At 31.4% G+C, this 20,382-nt stretch overlaps 1 protein-coding gene across 1 annotated transcript; it reads left to right on the top strand.

The window, feature by feature from the left end:
• The first annotated feature begins 14,167 nt into the window (after positions 1-14,167).
• Positions 14,168-19,332, top strand: LOC139861491 (uncharacterized). Its single transcript, XM_071849886.1, has 15 exons — positions 14,168-14,399; positions 15,561-15,702; positions 15,832-15,943; positions 16,014-16,118; positions 16,443-16,547; positions 16,739-16,822; positions 16,908-17,023; positions 17,399-17,500; positions 17,602-17,715; positions 17,831-17,887; positions 18,112-18,178; positions 18,359-18,412; positions 18,568-18,642; positions 18,724-18,759; positions 18,846-19,332. The coding sequence occupies exons 2-15, from the start codon at positions 15,683-15,685 to the stop codon at positions 18,939-18,941; spliced, it is 1,143 nt and encodes a 380-aa protein (XP_071705987.1). The 5' UTR covers positions 14,168-14,399; positions 15,561-15,682; the 3' UTR covers positions 18,942-19,332.
• Positions 19,333-20,382: the final 1,050 nt, after the last annotated feature.

Here is a 20,382-nt window from a genome sequence, read left to right as displayed (position 1 = left end):
GGATGCATACGAGTAGAATTGTTGATGAAACTGAACGAGGATGTAATTGTAAGCATTTTTGTTAAGTAGAAGTATTTTGATAAGTGTCTTGAAGTCTTTAAAAGTGTATGAATAAATATTAAAACACTACATGTATATACATTTTAACTGAGTCGTTAAGTCATCGTTAGTCGTTACATGTAAATGTTGTTTTGAAACCTTTAGGTTAACGATCTTGTTGAATGTTGTTAACCCATTGTTTATTATAACAAATGAGATGTTAAATTGTTATATTATCATGATATTATGATATATAATATATCTTAGTATGATGTATATACAGTTAAATGTCGTTACAACGATAATCGTTACATATATGTCTCGTTTCGAAATCATTAAGTTAGTAGTCTTATTTTTTACATATGTATTTCATTGTTAATACACTTAATAATATATTTACTTATCATTTAACATAATTAACCAAGTGTATCAATATCTTAATATGATTGATATGTACCTAGTAAGACGTTGTTATAACGATAATCGTTATATATATCGTTTTCGAGTTTCTTAAATTAATAGTCTCATTTTTATGTATATAACTCATTGTTAAAATACCTAATGAGATACATACTTATAATAAAATCATGTTAACTATATATATATAACCATATATATGTCATCGTATAGTTTTTACAAGTTTTAACGTTCGTGAATCACCGGTCAACTTGGGTGGTCAATTGTCTATATGAAACCTATTTCAATTAATCAAGTCTTAACAAGTTTGATTGCTTAACATGTTGGAAACACTTAATCATGTAAATAACAATTTCATTTAATATATATATAAACATGGAAAAGTTCGGGTCACTACAGCTCGATGGTTAGCACAGGAAAAACAAAGATGGTTGTTTCAACGGTGAGGGTATTAAGGTGGTGATGCAGAAGATGGTATGAATGTAATATATCATTGAAGGAGTTGACAATAATATTCGAGTCAGGGAGAAACAAACAAAAAGAAGAAAAGCAGATAGGGATTGGAAACGGATTCGTACACTTATTTGATATTGATTTCCCCATATTTTGTTTTGTATCTGTGAATGGAGATCGACGTTTTTCACTTGAGCAGACAAGAAGGACGAGTAAAATAAAATATCAGGAAAATTGATGTCGATGCCTAACTGAATTCAATTCTTTCTTTGATTAATATCTAAAAATCTTTGTATCTTTCTGAATTATTATATCAGATTGTGATTCTAGCAGATTTTGTTGTGTATCAGTGATTCAATTTGATTCCTAACCAATTCAGAGACAGAAAACAAAAGTCCATACAGTTTGATGGTACCTGAAACTGATTCGTACATATTTCTTTTTCTTTTCTGTTTTTATAAATTATAAATAATATAAATGTATTAGTAATAATAATACTAATTAATAATAATTATTTTAATAATAATAATCATGCATTAAAAAATACTAATAACAATAATAATAATTTCAATAAGTTTACTAATAATTAATTATAATGATAATGATAATAATAATAATAATATTACTAATAATAATACTATTTATAATAATATTAATACTACTATTGATATTAATATTAGTAGTAATAATGAAAGTATTAATAATAATATTTGTTATAACATTTATATATTTTAATTTGCATCTTATATTATTAGTTATTTAATATTTAATAATTATATAATATATTATATAATAACATTTATTAAATATTTAATATCTGTACTTTATAATATATATATATATATATATATATATATATATATATATATATATATATATATATATATACACACACACACGCAAATGTTCGTGAATCGTCGAGAGTAGTCAAAGGTTAAATGAATGCCAGAAAATAATTCAAAAATTTTGAGACTCCACATTACAGACTTTGCTTATCGTGTCGATTTCATATTAAGATTAAGTTTAAATTTGATCGGAAATTTCCGGGTCGTCATAATGGACTCGGTAGTTGAGGTGAGAAATAAGGTTTTTATATTGTTACGGGGCTGTTGGGCATTACGAAACCCTCGTTCTTTTGACGACATTATAACATGCTGCCTAGCTAACGGTCACAATGGTTATCTACCACATAATCAAGGATGGGAAATAATATTAGTACAACCAGAATGCATGACTTGTTTCTGGACTTATGAATTAAGTGTCTTTATTTCTTTTACTGAACGACTTGCGTATTAACTAGAATTGCCTTTATAGCTGCCGAGTAGCAAGTTATTATGTGCTATATTTCATCCTATATGTATAATAGTGGTATTGTATGTTTGTAAAATATTGTATAAAAGTTTGAACGCGAAATATTATTGTAATAAGTTTTTCATATAGAAGCGTAGTAGTTGAGTTGTATAGTAGCTATTAAGTATGAACTTAACGGGTAGGTACTACCCGAATTAAAAACTATAAAATACTAATATGAAGAAAAAGCTTTTATAAATAAGTTCATATTATGCTACGAAATACTATTGACTACTCTTAAATTCTATATGATTAACTCAATTCTTTTGGCTATTTTTGAAGGAAATGGCACCGACGACTCGTCAGAACTTGAACATGAGTGAGGAAGACTTCCGTGTTTTCCTTCCTGCAAACATAGCCGCAGTACAAGCTGCAATGCAAAATAACAACAATAACTCTGGTTCTAGCAGTGGAACTAATTCCACAAGAAATCGTGTAGGATGCTCCTACAAAGAATTCACTGCCTGTAAACCTTTGGAATTTGATGGAACCGAGGGTCCAATCGGATTGAAACGGTGGACCGAGAAGGTTGAATCGGTGTTTGCCATAAGTAAATGTACTGAAGAAGACAAAGTAAAGTACGCTACGCATACCTTTACAGGTACTGTGTTAACATGGTGGAATACCTATCTCGAACAGGTAGGACAAGATGCAGCTTACGCACTACCATGGTCAGCATTCAAGCAATTGATGAACGAGCAGTATCGTCCTAGAAACGAGGTAAATAAGCTCAAGGTAGAGCTTAGAGGATTACGAACGCAAGGTTTTGATATCACCACATACGAACGACGATGCACAGAGTTGTGCCTATTGTGTCCAAGAACGTTCGAAGACGAAGAAGAGAAGATCGATGCATTTGTAAAAGGGTTACCGGAAAGGATTCAAGAAGATGTGAGTTCACACGAGCCCGCCTCCATACAAAAGGCAAGTCGAATGGCTCACAAAATAGTGAATCAGATCGAAGGAAGGATTAAAGAGCAGGCGGCCGAAGAGACTAACATGAAACAAGTGAATAGAAAATGGGAAGAAACCAATGACAAGGGTCACCAATACAACAACAACAATCACAACCACAATCGCAATAACTACCCCAACAACCACAACATCAATCGCAACAACAACTTCAACAAACGTCCCAACAACAACTACAATAACCGTCCCAACAACAATAACAACAACAATAACAACAATAACAATCCCAACAACAATCTCAATAACAACAATGGCAACAAAAACCAAAAACAGCCATGCCAAAGGTGTGAAGAGCATCACCAGGGGTTCTGCACGACATTTTGCACCAAGTGTAAAATAAATGGTCATAGTGCGACAAAGTGCGAGATCTACGGACCAATGCATAACAGAACTAAAAGAACAAATAATGTCGGAACAAATAACACCGCCATAGTTTGTTTTGGATGTGGAAAACTGGGCCACTTTAGTAGAAATTACCCGAATCAGGGGCATACAAATGGGCAGGGCCGCGGAAGAGTTTTAAATATTAATACGGCAGAAGCACAGGAAGACCCGGAGCTTGTTACGGGTACGTTTCTTATTGACAATAAATCTGCTTATGTTTTATTTGATTCGGGTGCGGATAGAAGCTATATGAGTAGAGATTTTTGTGCTAAACTAAGTTGCTCACCGACGCCCTTGGATAATAAATTTTACTCGAATTAGCAAACGGTAAATTAATTACAGCAGATAATATATGTCGGAATCGAGAAATTAAACTGGTTAGCAAAACATTTAAGATTGACTTGATACCAGTAGAGTTAGGAAATTTTGATGTGATAATCGGTATGGACTGGTTGAAAGAAGTGAAAGTAGAGATCGTTTGTTACAAAAATGCAATTCGCATTATACGAGAAAAAGGAAAACCCTTAATGGTGTACGGAGAAAAGAGCAACGCGAAGTTAAATCTTATTAGTAACCTGAAGGCGCAAAAACTAATAAGAAAAGGTTGCTATGCTGTGCTAGCACACGTCAAAAAAGTTAATTCCGAAGAAAAGAACATCAATGATGTTCCTGTCGCAAAAGAATTTCTCGATGTATTTCCAAAAGAATTACCGGGACTACCTCCACACCGATCCGTTGAATTTCAAATAGACCTTGTATCGGGAGTTGCACCAATAGCTCGTGCTCTATACAGACTCGTACCCAGTGAAATGAAGGAACTTTAGAGCCAATTACAAGAACTTTTAGAGCGTGGTTTCATTCGACCAAGCACATCACCGTGGGGAGCTCCTGTTTTGTTTGTCAAAAAGAAAGATGGTACATTTAGATTATGTATCGACTATAGAGAGTTGAACAAACTTACCATCAAGAACCGTTATCCACTACCGAGAATCGACAATTTATTTGATCAGCTGCAAGGTTCGTCAGTGTACTCGAAGATTGATTTACGTTCTGGATATCATCAAATGCGGGTGAAGGAGGATGATATTCCAAAAATTGCTTTTAGGACGCGTTACGGTCATTACGAGTTTATGGTTATGCCGTTTGGGTTGACTAACGCAACAGCTGTGTTCATGGACCTTATGAACCGAGTGTGTAGACCATACCTTGACAAGTTTGTCATTGTTTTTATCGATGACATACTTAATTACTCAAAGAATGATCAAGAACACGAAGAACATTTGAGAAAAGTGCTAGATTTGTTGAGGAAAGAAAAACTGTACGCTAAGTTTTCAAAGTGTGCATTTTTGTTGGAAGAAGTTCAATTCCTCGGACACATAGTGAACAAAGAAGATATTCAGGTGGATCCAGCAAAGATTGAAACCGTTGAAAAGTGGGAAACCTCTAAAACTCCGAAGCATATACGCCAATTTTTAGGACTGGCTGGTTACTACAGAAGGTTCATCTAAGATTTTTCCAAAATAGCAAAACCTTTGAATGGGAAGAAATTTGAATGGAAGGATGAGCAGGAGAAAGCGTTTCAATTGTTGAAGAAAAAGTTAACTACGGCACCTATATTGTCATTGCCTGAAGGAAATGATGATTTTGTGATATATTATGACGCCTTAAAGCAAGGCCTCGGCTGTGTATTAATGCAACGAACGAAGGTAATTGCTTATGCGTCCAGACAATTGAAGATTCACGAACAAAATTATACGACTCACGATTTGGAATTGGGCGCTGTTGTTTTGCATTAAAGACTTGGAGGCACTACTTATATGGGGTCAAAAGTATTATATATACCGATCACAAAAGTCTCCAACATATATTTAATCAGAAACAACTGAACATGAGACAGCGTAGGTGGATTGAACTGTTGAATGATTACGACTTTGAGATTCGTTACCACCCGGGGAAGGCAAATGTGGTAGCCGACGCCTTGAGCAGAAAGGATAGAGAACCTATACGAGTAAAAGCTATGAATATAATTATTCATACTAACCTTACTACTCAAATAAAGGAGGCGCAATAGGGAGTTTTAAAAGAGGGAAGTTTGAAGAATGAAATACCCAAAGGATCGGAGAAACATCTTAATATTCGGGAAGACGGAACCCAGTTGTCACACCCCCAAATAGGGCATGGGGTATTTGTGACTAATTATATCAAATCATAGATTGTATAAACAAGATCGACTCTATATAAGACGTTTTATTGAGTTTTGCAGCGGAAGATAAATAGATTACATTGTATTTAAAGCATTAAATGTTCTTTAATTGATATGATATGTAATGAAGACTCCAAGCATAGCAAGCAATCATCATCAAGGCAGCAGATATACAGCGGAAGCAATATTTAAGTACCTGAGAATAAACATACTTAAAAAGTCAACACGAGGTTGAGTGAGTTCATAGGTTTATTATAAATCAATAGTTTAGTATAGTGTTAGACCACAAGATTTAAGTTTAAAGTTGATTGATACCCATCATATCAATCTAAAGAGTTGTTGTAGTTTGTAATATCGCGACTAAATAGAATTTTACCCCGAGACACCTTGAACAGTCAGTGTCAGTTTGAATCATTATTATGTAACCAAAGACCAGAGGTCAAATGATTAGAGACGTTACTCTCAATAGTGCTATTCATAATAACTAAGTTTGCGTTCACCAAGCAATTAACGATATTACGTCAGGGATTTAGCATGACAAAGCACGTATTCAGCATATAAGTTTGAGTACTTGTGTCTAACGTGCAAAACAGTTATAAAAGTTGCGCATGTATTCTCAGCCCAAAAATATAGATAAAAAGGGAGCTATGAAAACTCACGATACGATAGTTTGTATGATATGCGTATGATAGCATTGAACAAGTACAGAGTTGTCCTCGGATTCACGAACCTATATCAATTATTTATATATTAACACGTGTAATGGTAATTGAATAAGTTTATATATAAATGTATTTAGTTATGTCATTTTTATATTAATAACATGTAAGTTATTTATTTTATACATTCTAAATATAAATTTTAGTATGTTATGTGTAAATATATTTATATATATATATCATTTGTTTGTTAAAATAGTAATTTTAATAATACTAAAATAATATTAGTAATGATAATAATAATAATAATGATAATATTAATATCAATAAAAATGATAATAATATTAATGATTCTATTGATGATAATTAAAATGATAGTTTTTAATAGTAATGGCAATCTTTATTAAAAATGATAATTTAATACAATGACAATTTTAATACCTTTAATAATAAGAATTATAATAATTATAGTAATAATAATAATTTCAATAAAGATGGTAATTTTGATAAAAAATGATAAGTTAAAATGATACTTTTAATTATAACCATGTTTTTTTTTAATATTAATGTTAATAATAACTTTAATAATAATAATAATAATAATAATAATAATAATAATAATATTGATAATTAATAATACTAATAATAATAATATTAGTGATGATAGTACTAATAAGCTTTTAAATGATAATAATACTACTTTAACATTAAAGATAGTAGTACTTCTTTAACATTAAAGATAATAATGTTAATAATTTTATTAGTGATAAAAATAATGATATTAATAATAATAATTGTAAAAATATTAATTTTACTCTTAATGTTAATCATGATAATGATTTTAGTAATTACATAATAATAATACTCATTAAAATATGAATAATAATACTTATAATGATAATAATAATAATAATGATTATGATACTTGTAATAATAACAATAATTATTAATTATTAATAATAATAATAACAACAACAACAACAACAACAACAACAACAATAATAATAATAATAATAATAATAATAATAATAATAATAATAATAATAATAATAATAATAATAATAATAATAATAATAATAATAATAATAAAAATTATAAGATAGCTACCTCAAAGAATAAGCCTTTAAAAAAAATAAATGCCCACGCCTGGACTCGAACCCGTAACCTCTCGCTAAACCGTAAACAACTCAAACCATCTCTCTACTACTTACTTTTCTGAATTAATTTGTAAGATAAATTTATTTAACCTATACCTGACTTTCTTCTTCTTCTTCCTTTTCAGTATTCAAACGAACAGGAACCATATTAATCTAATAACTAGTCTATTTGATCGATAGAAACGTTCCAGGTGGGTGTTTGAATTAATTAATAAGCGAAAAAAATAAAAAAAATACTGCTACTGCAGTTCGCAAGTTTTTTAAAAAAATTAAAGTTTGATTTTGAATTCAAGAACGTTTTAGATCAAAATTATAACATGAAAAAGGTTGCAAATCACCATTAGAAACTATAGGAATCCTTAACTTCAAACATGATTCGAATTTTAGGATGAACACATCGGTTGACTTTTAAAATTGAGACTTTGACTCGCAAATTCGTGATCGATACAACGAATTGGAACTTCAAATTTTGGAGAAAGATCGTTTAGAGGATTCCTAACAAGACTACATTAACAGATTTTGGAATTTGATTCGAAATCGAAGCTTTTGAAAAATGACCCAATAACAGAGTTTACGAGCTTTTTATCTGATTTCTGTTTTTATTTTTCTGATTTGCAGCAATCAAACATCATTATATAAAGGATATTGAAAATGTTAATGCAGTAATGGAAGTCTATTGAGAATCATGATCAAGAAAAAAAAAATAGATACGATCACATAAACAAATAAAAAAGCAGATTTAAAAATTATAATATAAATATAAAAGTAGATCACGATATAAAAAAATATATATAAAATTTTAAATGCTATAACCTAATTTAGGTATCTGTCACTTTCTTTTTCTTTTTCTTTTTATTTTATTTAATATTAATAATTAATAAATATATTATTAATAATAACACTAATAATAATAATAATAATAATAATAATAATAATAATAATAATAATAATAATAATAATGATATTACTAATACTAAAATAATGATAATAATATTAGTAATGATAATACTCTTAATAATAATAATGATAATAATATAAGTTTTGTTAATGATATTAATAATAGTAATAATAATAAATAATAGATAATAATAATATTACTAAATATCAAAATAATATTAATATTAAGAAAAATGGTAATAATTATAATAGTTTTATTATTAATACAACAAACTGTCTTTATTAAATCTGATGTTAACATTATTATTAATGTTAATAATAATGATGAAAGTCATATATAAAAAAAATATTAATATAATGAATTGATACCAATGCATAATTATTTATGAATAATGGTTCGTGAATCGTCGGAATGAGTCGAAGTTAGGTTTAAATTTAGTCAGAAATTTCCGGGTTGTTATACCGGTATAGGGCTGAAAGAATTTGGGTACCAAAGTTTGGAGATGTGAGAGAAATGGTACTTAAGGAAGCACATAAAACCAGATACTCAATACATCCCGGAGCGGGAAAGATGTACAAAGATCTCAAGAAGCACTTTTGGTGGCCGGGTATGAAAGCCGATATTGCTAGATATGTTGGAGAATGTTTGACGTGTTCTAAGGTCAAAGCTGAACATCAAAAACCATCAGGTCTACTTCAACAACCTGAAATCCCGGAATGGAAATGGGAAAACATTACCATAGATTTCATTACTAAATTGCCAAGGACTGCAAGTGGTTATGATACTATTTGGGTAATAGTCGATCGTCTCACCAAGTCAGCACACTTTCTGCCAATGAGAGAAGATGATAAAATGGAGAAGTTGGCGAGATTATACTTGAAGGAAGTTGTCTCTAGACATGGAATACCAATCTCTATTATCTCTGATAGAGATGGCAGATTTGTTTCAAGGATTTGGCGGACATTACAACAAGCATTGGGAACTCGTCTAGACATGAGTACTACCTATCATCCACAAACCGATGGGCAGAGCGAAAGGACGATACAGACTCTTGAAGACATGTTACGAGCATGTGTTATTTATTTTGGAAACGGTTGGGATCGACATCTACCATTAGCAGAATTTTCCTACAACAACAGTTACCACTCGAGTATCGAAATGGCACCGTTCGAAGCACTTTATGGTAGAAAGTGCAGATCTCCAATTTGTTGGAATGAATTGGGCGATAGACAGATTACGGGTCAGGAGATAATCCAAGAAACTACAGAGAAAATCATCCAAATTCAACAACGGTTGAAAACCGCTCAGAGTCGACAAAAGAGCTACGCGGACCTTAAAAGGAAAGATATACAATTTGAAATTGGAGAGATGGTCATGCTTAAGGTTTCGCCTTGGAAAGGCGTTGTTCGATTTGGTAAACGGGGAAAACTAAATCCAAGATACATTGGACCATTCAAGATTTTAGATCGTGTCGGACCAGTAGCCTACCGACTTGAATTACCTCAACAACTCGCTAATGTACATAATACCTTTCACATCTCGAATATGAAGAAGTGCTTAGCTAAAGAAGATCTCACTATTCCTTTAGACGAAATTAAAATTAATGAAAAACTACAATTCATTGAAGAACCCGTCGAGATAATGGATCGTGAGGTTAAAAGGATCAAGAAAAATAAGATACCGATCATCAAGGTTCGATGGAATGCTCGTAGGGGACCCGAGTTCACCTGGGAGCGTGAAAATCAAATGAAGCTAAAATACCCGTACCTATTTCCAGAAGATTCGTCAACACCTTCAACAGCTTAAAATTTCGGGACGAAATTTATTTAACGGGTAGGTACTGTAGTGACCCGAACTTTTTCATGTATATATATATATATATATATATATATATATATATATATATATATATATATATATTATATATATATATATATATATATATATATAATGAAGTTGGTATATTTACATGATTAAATGTTTTCAACATGTTAAGCAATCAAACTTGTTAAGACTTGATTATTTGAAATGAGTTTCATGTAGACAATTGACCACCCAAGTTGACCGGCGATTCACGAACGTTAAAACTTGTAAAAATTATATGATGTTATATATATATGGATATATATATATATATATATATATATATATATATATATATATATATATAGTTAACATGATATTATGATAAGAAAGTATCTCACTAGGTATATTAATAATGAGTTATATACATAAAATGAGACTATTGAATTAAGAAACTCGAAACGATTTATATAACGATTATCGTTATAACAACGTCTTACTAAATACATATGAATCATATTAAGATATTGATACACTATGTTTAAATATGATAAATGATAAGTAAACATATCATTAAGTGTATTAACAATGAACTACATATGTAAAAACAAGACTACTAACTTAAGGATTTCGAAACAAGACATATATGTAACGATTATCGTTGTAACGATTATCGTTGTATATATATCATATTAAGATATATTAATACATCATAATATCATGATAATGTAATAATTTAACATCTCATTGGATATAATAAACAATGGGTTAACAACATTTAACAGGATCGTTAACTTAAAAGTTTCAAAACAACACTTACATGTAACGACTAACGATGACTTAACGACTCAGTTAAAAATGTATATACATGTAGTATTTTAATATGTATCCATACACTTTTGAAAGACTTCAAGACACTTATCAAAATACTTCTACTTAACAAAAATGCTTACAATTACATCCTCATTCATTTTCATCAACAATTCTACTCGTATGCACTCGTATTTGTACTCGTACAATACACAACTTCTAAATGTATTTACTATTGGTATATACACTTCAATGATCAGCTCTTAGCAGCCCTTGTGAGTCACCTAACCATGTGGGAACCATTATTTGGCAACTAGCATGAAATATCTAACAAAATTACAAACTAATGGAGCCTAGATGAAGACCTTATATTCACGTGAACTAGCAAGAGCACAAACACATTTTCATTTCAACTTTCATGCATCAAACCACTCTCTCTCAAGTGTTCTTCCATTGTTCTAAGTATTCTTCATCATCTTCAACAAAATCTAGCTCAATCTAGTTCATAAATCCATACATAAACCAAGTTACAAAACAACTACTCAAGAACACACCAACAACACTTCCAAGTTTGCTAACTTACTTCCAATCTTGCAAATCCATTTTGAGTGATCATCCAACCTCAAGAAATCTTTCTTATTTACAGTAAGATATCTTTCTAATACAAGGTATTACTCATATTCAAACTTTAATTCAATTTCTATAACTATAACAATCTTATTTCGAGTGAAAATCTTACTTGAACTTGTTTTCATGTCATGATTCTGCTTCATAAACTTTCAAGCCATCTAAGGATCCTTTGAAGCTAGATATATTTTTTCTCATTTTCAGTAGGTTTATCCACAAAACTTGAGGTAGTAATAATGTTCATAACATCATTCGAATCATATATATAAAACTATCTTATTCGAAGGTTTAAACTTGTAATCACTAGAACATAGTTTAGTTAATTCTAAACTTGTTCGCAAACAAAAGTTAATCCTTCTAACTTGACTTTTAAAATAAAATAGACACATGTTCTATATCTATATGATATGCTAACTTAATGATTTAAAACCTGGAAACACGAAAAATACCGTAAAACCGGACATACGCCGTTGTAGTAACACCGCGGGCTGTTTTGAGTTTGATAATTAAAAACTATGATAAACTTTGATTTAAAAGTTGTTCTTCTGGAAAAATGATTTTTCTTATGAACATGAAACTATATCCAAAAATCATGGTTAAACTCAAAGTGGAAGTATGTTTTCCAAAATGGTCATCTAGACGTCGTTCTTTCGACTGAAATGACTACCTTTACAAAAATAACTTGTAATCTGTATTTCCGACTATAAACTTACACTTTTTCTGTTTAGATTCATAAACTTAAGTTCAATTTGAAACCATAGCAACTTGAAACACTCAAAACGAATTTAAAACGAAGAAATTATGGGTAAAATAAGATTGGATAATTTTGCTTGTTGTAGCTACGTGAAATTTGTAACAAATCTATACAAATCCTAACTTAACTAACTTATATTGTATTATACATGTATTCTAACATATATTATGTAATCTTGGGATACCATAGACACGAATACAACGTTTTGACATATCATATCGACCCATCTATATATATATTTCGGAACAACCATAGACACTCTATATGCAGTAATGCTGGAGTTAGCTATACATGGTTGAGGTTGATTCTAAAATACTATATATACTTTAAGTTGTGATCTAGCCTGAGACTTGTATATACTGGGTCGTGGATTGATTCGAGATATTATATATTGATTTATTTCTGTACATCTAACTGTGGACAATTAGTTGTAGGTTACTAACGAGGACTGCTGACTTAACAAACTCAAATCGTTAAAACGTAATAAAAATGGTGTAAATATATTTTGATCATACTTTGATATATATGTACATATTTGTTATAGGTTTGTGAATCAACCCGTGGCCAAGTCTTACTTCCCGACTAAGTAAAAATCTGTGAAAGTGAGTTATAGTCCAAATTTTAAAAATCTAATATTTTTGGAATGAAAATACATGCAATTTTATAAATGTTATACAAAATAGACACAAGTACGTGAAACTACTTTCTATGGTTGAATGATCGAAGCCGAATATGCCCCTTTTGCTTGGTAACCTAAGAATTAGTAAACCAGTCTACTAATTGACGCGAATCCTAAAGATAGATCTATTGGGCCCAACAAACCCCTTCCGTTGTAGCGGATGCTTTAGTACTTCTAGTTTTTATATCATGTCCGATGGATGTCCCGGAATGATGGGGATATTCGTATATGCATCTTGTTAATGTCGGTTATCAGATGTTCACCATATGAATGATTTTTATCTCTATGTATGGGATGATGTTTATGAAAAATGAAAATAAGAAATCTTGTGGTCTATTATTACGATTGATAAATATATAGGTTAAACTTATAACTCACCAACATTTTTGTTGACGTTTTAAGCATGTTTATTCTCAGGTAATTGTTAAGAGCTTCCGCTGTTGCATACTAAATTAAGGACGAGATTTGGAGTCCATGCTTGTATAATATTGTTTGAAAACTGCATTCGAAGACATATATTATTGTGTAATATTATTGTAAACCATTATGTAATGGTCGTGTGAAAACGCTATATTTTTTATTATCATTTTTAAACCTTTATCGATAAAATAAAGGTTATGGTTTGTTTTTTAAATTGCATGTTTTTTTATCAATGAACAATAAAATTGACATGAAGAAACTATATCATTAAGTATTAAGATTAATTAACATCTATTGGCAATTTAAAAACTCCAAATCTACTTGACTTAACTCGATTCGATTACATAACTAGTATATATACTTTAACTAAACTTAGCTTGCATCCCTATCAATAAAAGTAGAGCTTAATTTTTTCTCTTTTTTTTTTTTTTTTAAGAAAAGAAAACGAAAATACCTAGTGGAAAAGGGAGAGGGTGTTTTCAGGAGAGAATAAAAGAAAAAGATAGGAGATCCAACTCTGATAGACTGTAACGTGGACACCTCAGCATAAAAAAGATGAATGTGAATATCAAGTGTGGTAGCATGTTAATTGTTCTCTTTTCATCTTATTTTTTTTTTAATTAAATTTTAATTTAATTCAGAGTACTCCGTAATAAATAAAATTTAAATAAATAATCGGCCGAAATAAAAATCTCTTTCTCCGAGAATTCATACCGATGTCTCAGGAAATACAAAAACGGCGTTTCTCTCTCCCTCCCATCGTCATCTAAAACTGTAAGTATCTGTAAACCCTAATTTATCCCTAAATTCAGATATATATATTGCTAATTCTCACCGACTTATTTTTAATTAAGTTTGATCATATCTTCTTCCTGCAAATTTCGTATAGTATGATCGATGTTTATAACATCGAATGTGCCTAGGGTTTATTATAGCTGTAATCATGTTTGCAGTTACGATTTACTAGTTTGATTCATTTCGCATGATATTTCCTGGTTTCGGCAAGTTCGGATCACTGTGATTTGAATTTAGATCTTAAATGATTACTGTTCATGTTTCATTTTTTGATGTGGATGCTAGTGAGGTAATTATGAATGCGGATCAATAGTTAAGTAGCATAATCGGTATTTAATTTTATTTAATTTGGAAGAAATGATGTTAAATCCAGCGATTTCGGATGTCACGCGTTAGAAATGATCACATTAATAATAAATTTGTCTTTGAAAGTTTGTTGTCAAATATTAAAATTGAGATGTTGATTTAAGTTCTTTTGGTATAGTCACCGTTTATTTCTTTTTGAATCTTTCTAATTTGGACTGATTATCACCAACTTTTTATAATAGGATAGTCTACAAGAATGCAAAGGGATCTTTTAAAACTATAAATGTATAAAATACTCAAATTGTAGATGATATATTGTCTATTGTAAGAGTTAAAGGGGAGTTAGAAATTGGAATGACTGATATTTTATTTTACTTTTGAGATCAAGTCAATATCTAAATACATGAACAAATCCTAATTGTTGGCTAAAGACCAAGTTTGAAATTTTTGTGAACTTTTTTACGGTCAACAATAACGTATCTAAATTCAATTGGAATTACGAAATCTATTAATTTATAAATAAATTTATGATTAAAATAAATTCTTTCACAGCCATTACAAAATGTATCAGATTTCGATGTATCAATACTTACTTTTAATTCAGGAATGTTCTAGTATTTCGTTTGCCAATACTTAAACGTATTAAACAGATTTTAGTAGCTTTCAATCTAGCTTGATTTATTAAGTATCACTGACGTAAGTAGAATGCAATATATTTCATAACTTTTAAACCATTTGAACTATATCTATAATTATTAATTATAATCATGAATAATTAGTATGAAATATGAAATATTTAATAACTGCACTCCTTTTTGTAACTTTGGTTTTCAGGTGTTCTAGCGCTGGTCAAAAAATTTGTACGATAGTATTTTGGAGGGATTCCGTAAATTTATAAGATATTGTTTACATTATTGAATAGATATTGACTTTAAGCATTGGGTGCTAATAACACAATGAAGGGCATGCATCGCAGGTTAGTCGAGTTTTTTTGCCGATCATTGAATTATACTTGTTGATAGTCTACATATTGACCCGTCTTTCAATAGTGACTTTTGTTTGCTTGAGTCGTACTGATAAATTAAGTATTTTACTTTTTATCCAGTGGTGTTTTCAAGAAATCAAATGGTAGCGCGAAACTTATTATAACTACAATTATGGGAATTGTTGTTGGATATTTCATTGGTGTTTCTTTTCCATCTGTTTCTCTTACCAAGGTAACTACATGATTTCGGATATACTTCTACCGCAAAAACCATCTATATGATTTATTGTGATCTCTTGCAGGTTATCTTACCTTCAAGTATATATTCACCGTTTGATGTAACAGTGCGTGAGGAACGAAGTTTCCCTGAAAATCTTGGTTCCGGTAATACACCTGAAACACCCAAGGTATATATTAACTGGATATTGGTGTTAACTTAATTGCTTGTAGCCTTGTAGAAACTGGATAATTTTATATATTGTTGTTACAGTATCATCTTAAATTGTAGCAAATCTTGAAATAATCATCCTTTATACTATATAAGTGATTAAGATGTATAAGAAAACTATATTTCGGAAAATTGTGAATTCTAAGCTGTACGGTCAGTGGCTCACAAATTATGTTCTTTCGTCTTTTACCTGTATGTTAATCTGAGCCATTTGTTTAATAGTTGAACACTTTAGTTGAATTGGGTGTTTTCGAGCAACTACCTCATTGCTCTTTTGTTCCAGATTTTTGTTCCGTCAAATCCTCGTGGTGCAGAGTCATTACCTCCTGGAATTGTGGTCCCAGAAACTGACTTATTTTTGAGAAGATTATGGGGCGACCCTAGTGAGGTGTGTATTTTGTTTTGCTCATGTATTCGCTTATATTTTGTTGTTGAACTTTATTTCACTCTCTATAGTTCAAGGAAATAGTGGACATGAAATTTGTTTTTACTAGTGTAACACTTTGTTGATTCGTCATCTCATTCTCATCTATCTAGTTAAGTAACTGCAGGTGTCTCATAATATTTTGGAATTTTCAGGATCTAAAGAAGAAGGCGAAGTACTTGGTAACTTTTACTGTCGGTTGGGGTCAGAGGGATAATATTGATGCTTCAATAAAAAAGGTTTCGCAAAATTAGCTATTCTTTTGTGATTATTAGATCTAATGCTTCTAGGAGGATACTGAAGTCTGATCATTTTTATTTGTAGTTTTCTAAGGATTTCCAAATCTTGCTTTTTCACTACGATGGCATAGTTACGGAGTGGGATCAATATGAGTGGTCAAAGCAAGCAGTACATATCAGCGTAAAGAAACAAACCAAATGGTATGTTTGATCTTTTGAAGTTATGTGTCACTGCAAACACATTAGGTTTTCGTGCTTGCCACACTAAGGTGGTAAAAGTCTCTAGTCGGGCGGACTAGTCTGTAGGGACCTTGTAGGGACTAATCGGCCAAGTCGGGGGCTAGTCGGATGTTGACCAACTTTGACTTTAATTGTAAATGACCGACTAAGACCTTGAACTAAGAAATTCCAACTTAGGCCGAGTAAATTTGACTTTTAACAACTTTGACCAAATAAACCGGCCAAGTTGGGGACGAGTCGGACTATTTCGAAATCCCGACTAGTCGAGGGACTTTTAAAACCATGCTTACCACATTGTTCGCTTCTCATGGTTATTGTTTTTAACTATCTTAATAGGTGGTATGCAAAGAGGTTTCTACATCCAGATATTGTAGCAGCTTATGAGTATATATTTATTTGGGACGAAGATCTTGGTGTTGAACACTTCAATGCAGACAAGTATTTTCTTTTTCTATGATCATGAATTATTCCTTACAGTAAGTTCTATTTAATTGACGTGTATACGAGTCATATTAATTATTACATTCATTCTATTCCAGATATATCAATTTGGTTAAGAAACATGGTTTGGAGATTTCTCAGCCCGGTCTTGAACCCAATAATGGATTAACGTGGCAGATGACTAAGAGGAGAGGTGATAAAGAAGTTCACAAGTACGTAATTATCTTTTAAATTAGTAATATTGGTATTGGTATAACATTTAATGACGTTGCTTCTTGATGTGGATGTGGGCTACACTTAAAGCTTTATGTCTTAATTGGTCCACAGGGATACAGAAGAGAAACCAGGATGGTGCAGTGATCCTCATTTGCCTCCATGTGCAGCGTAATCTCTCTCTCTCTCGCTCTCTCTCTCTCTCTCTCTCTCTCTCTCTCTCTCTCACTCACTCACACACACACACACAAACACTTACGTACACATACTAAGGTTCAGAGCTGTGCGTGGATGAAACTGTAACTTCAGTAGGCGTCACATGTTTTTTTGTACTTAATCAGTTACAATGCATGTCACTTCTGGTTTTAATCATAAAGTTTGCTGTTTTGATCCAGATTTGTAGAGATTATGGCTCCTGTGTTCTCTAAGGCAGCTTGGCGATGTGTATGGCATATGATTCAGGTAAAAATATATTTGAAGGGTCTGGACTATATATTCAACTGATGCTTTTGCACATTATACAATTGTACATCAGATTTTTTCAAAGTTCATGTGTCTTCTGTTTGATACGAAGTATTCTGCCTTCATACCTTTTCGTGTAATAATAATAATGCTGATTCTAGCTTTACTATGTTCTTGCAGAATGATTTGGTGCATGGATGGGGTTTAGATTTTGCTCTTAGAAGATGTGTACATGTTAGTTCTTTTTTTTTTTCTTTCTCAATCATGTATCTTATTTTCAATATATCAGAGCTTTTAACGCATTGTAGATTTGTTTTTCCGTAATTTGCTTGGTCTACAACCTTCTGCATATATATGATAAATGCTCATCAAACATGTTTTTTTTACAGCCTGCACACGAGAAAATTGGTGTTGTAGACTCACAGTGGATCATTCATCAAGTCGTTCCTTCACTCGGGAGCCAAGTGAGTTACCATTTTTTGATAAAGTTTACATGGTTATCTTTTTTTATTACTGTTTTTATGATTATTTTTCTATCAATTCAGGGTCAATCCGAGAATGGTGAAGCACCATGGAAAGGGGTACGTGAATTATCTACATGTTTAAGTGATGTCTCTGATTGTAAAGACATTATACATATAAGTTTTTTACGTCCGTTTCATAACAGGTAAGAGATAGGTGCAAAAGTGAGTGGGCCATGTTCCAAGATCGACTCGCAAATGCAGATAAAGCTTACTTTCAGCAGATTAGTAAGGAGGACTGAAGTTTTACATACATGCTGGCAAATGTGTACATTGTTTTGTTTCTTGACCCGTTGTGCCTTTTCACACGTCTTGAAAGGTGGTGATCTGAGCCCAATATGTCCTTTGAAAGGGCTTCTGTGTTCACCATAGGGATCCATAGCCGGACATACATTGTACTGTAGCCTATAGATGTTATATTATTATATATCAGGCTAGAAAATGTCAGTTCTTGTGCATAGTTTATGTTACGCCATCACATTTTCGGTTCAGCTGAGTGGTTTCCTTTTTGTGCCCAGTGTTAACCTTGTATTCGTTATGTTTTTTGTTGTATGTAATGATGATGCCTTTTCACGTTTGCTGATACTTGTCGATTTGTAGAACGATACGTTAAGATGCAATAAATTCTTTGAATTTGTTGTAAAATCATAGGTTCTTTTATTTTTGTTTTACAAATAAAACTGCTTGTGCACTCTCACCTGTTGCGCTAAGAACTTGAGACCATTACTAATGGTGCTTGTGATATCACAAGCAGTTTATGCATTTTTTGATCAAAAAGTGCAATCTGCCTGTGATTAGGCAATGTCAGTTTATGACATTTTTAATCGTTATGTTAGTTTTTTGTGTCAAATGTTGGGTAGAGTGATGTGGTAAAATCTAATTGAAAATTTGGTGGGAAAAAATAAATTAAATAATAGATGTAAAATATCTCTTGAATCTGATTGGTTGGGAGCATAACTTACGGCTAATCTCCATTCCGTCAAAATACCGACTGCCACTTTTTTTTGTCACCAACTAACGCCTCATTAGTTTCCGTTAGTTTAGCCACATAAACCGACGGATGGATTCTGACGCGCCTTTAGGTGTGGTCTAACAGAGTAACAATTGGTACATTTGGAGCAAAAGTTATCGAATATGATATTGTTACAATTACATTTCATCCGAAAATGATGTCAGTATTCGTATTAAAAGCTGATCACATTTAGCATGTTTCTACCTTTGTTATTACCCTTTACATACAGGAACAACAAAGTGTTATATAATGATATTTAACAATATAAGAAAAACTTCTACTATTGGGTAGAAAATACAAAAACTATCAATACAGTACACCCTAAAAGACCCATAATTGTGTTCTATGAAAATAAGTTGGAGGGTTTAGTGAGAATGTGTGTTAAGAGGGGTACATCAATGTCGAAATTAAGTTGAATATATTATATTATATTGGTAAACATAAAGTTGTTGAGTCACAACCCAAGCTGTTTGGAGTATTATTCGTTCCACCTAACAAATAAATGCAATCTTATGTTTTATCAACATAATATATGCAGTTGAAATATTTTTGAGGTTTTTGTGGGAAGCTGCTTATATTAGTGGGGTGTATTACCGTATTATAAGCAAGTATGTATTATCTTATCTTAAGTTGGAAGAAATCAAGGAACAATCTAAATACTAATTCGATAT

This window comes from Rutidosis leptorrhynchoides, chromosome 8 (assembly GCF_046630445.1).
Source record: "Rutidosis leptorrhynchoides isolate AG116_Rl617_1_P2 chromosome 8, CSIRO_AGI_Rlap_v1, whole genome shotgun sequence".
Lineage (NCBI taxonomy): Eukaryota > Viridiplantae > Streptophyta > Magnoliopsida > Asterales > Asteraceae > Rutidosis > Rutidosis leptorrhynchoides.
Note: the sequence above shows the minus strand (reverse complement) of the source record. Positions and strands in the feature narration are given on the sequence as shown.

Bases quoted from the DNA above. Each gene is read 5' to 3' on its own strand.
- LOC139861491 (XM_071849886.1), top strand. From the start codon at position 15,683: ATGAAGGGCATGCATCGCAG. The intron at 17,024-17,398 runs GTATGTTTGATC...CTATCTTAATAG, and splicing joins GTAAAGAAACAAACCAAATG to GTGGTATGCAAAGAGGTTTC. The intron at 18,179-18,358 runs GTAAAAATATAT...ATGTTCTTGCAG, and splicing joins GTGTATGGCATATGATTCAG to AATGATTTGGTGCATGGATG.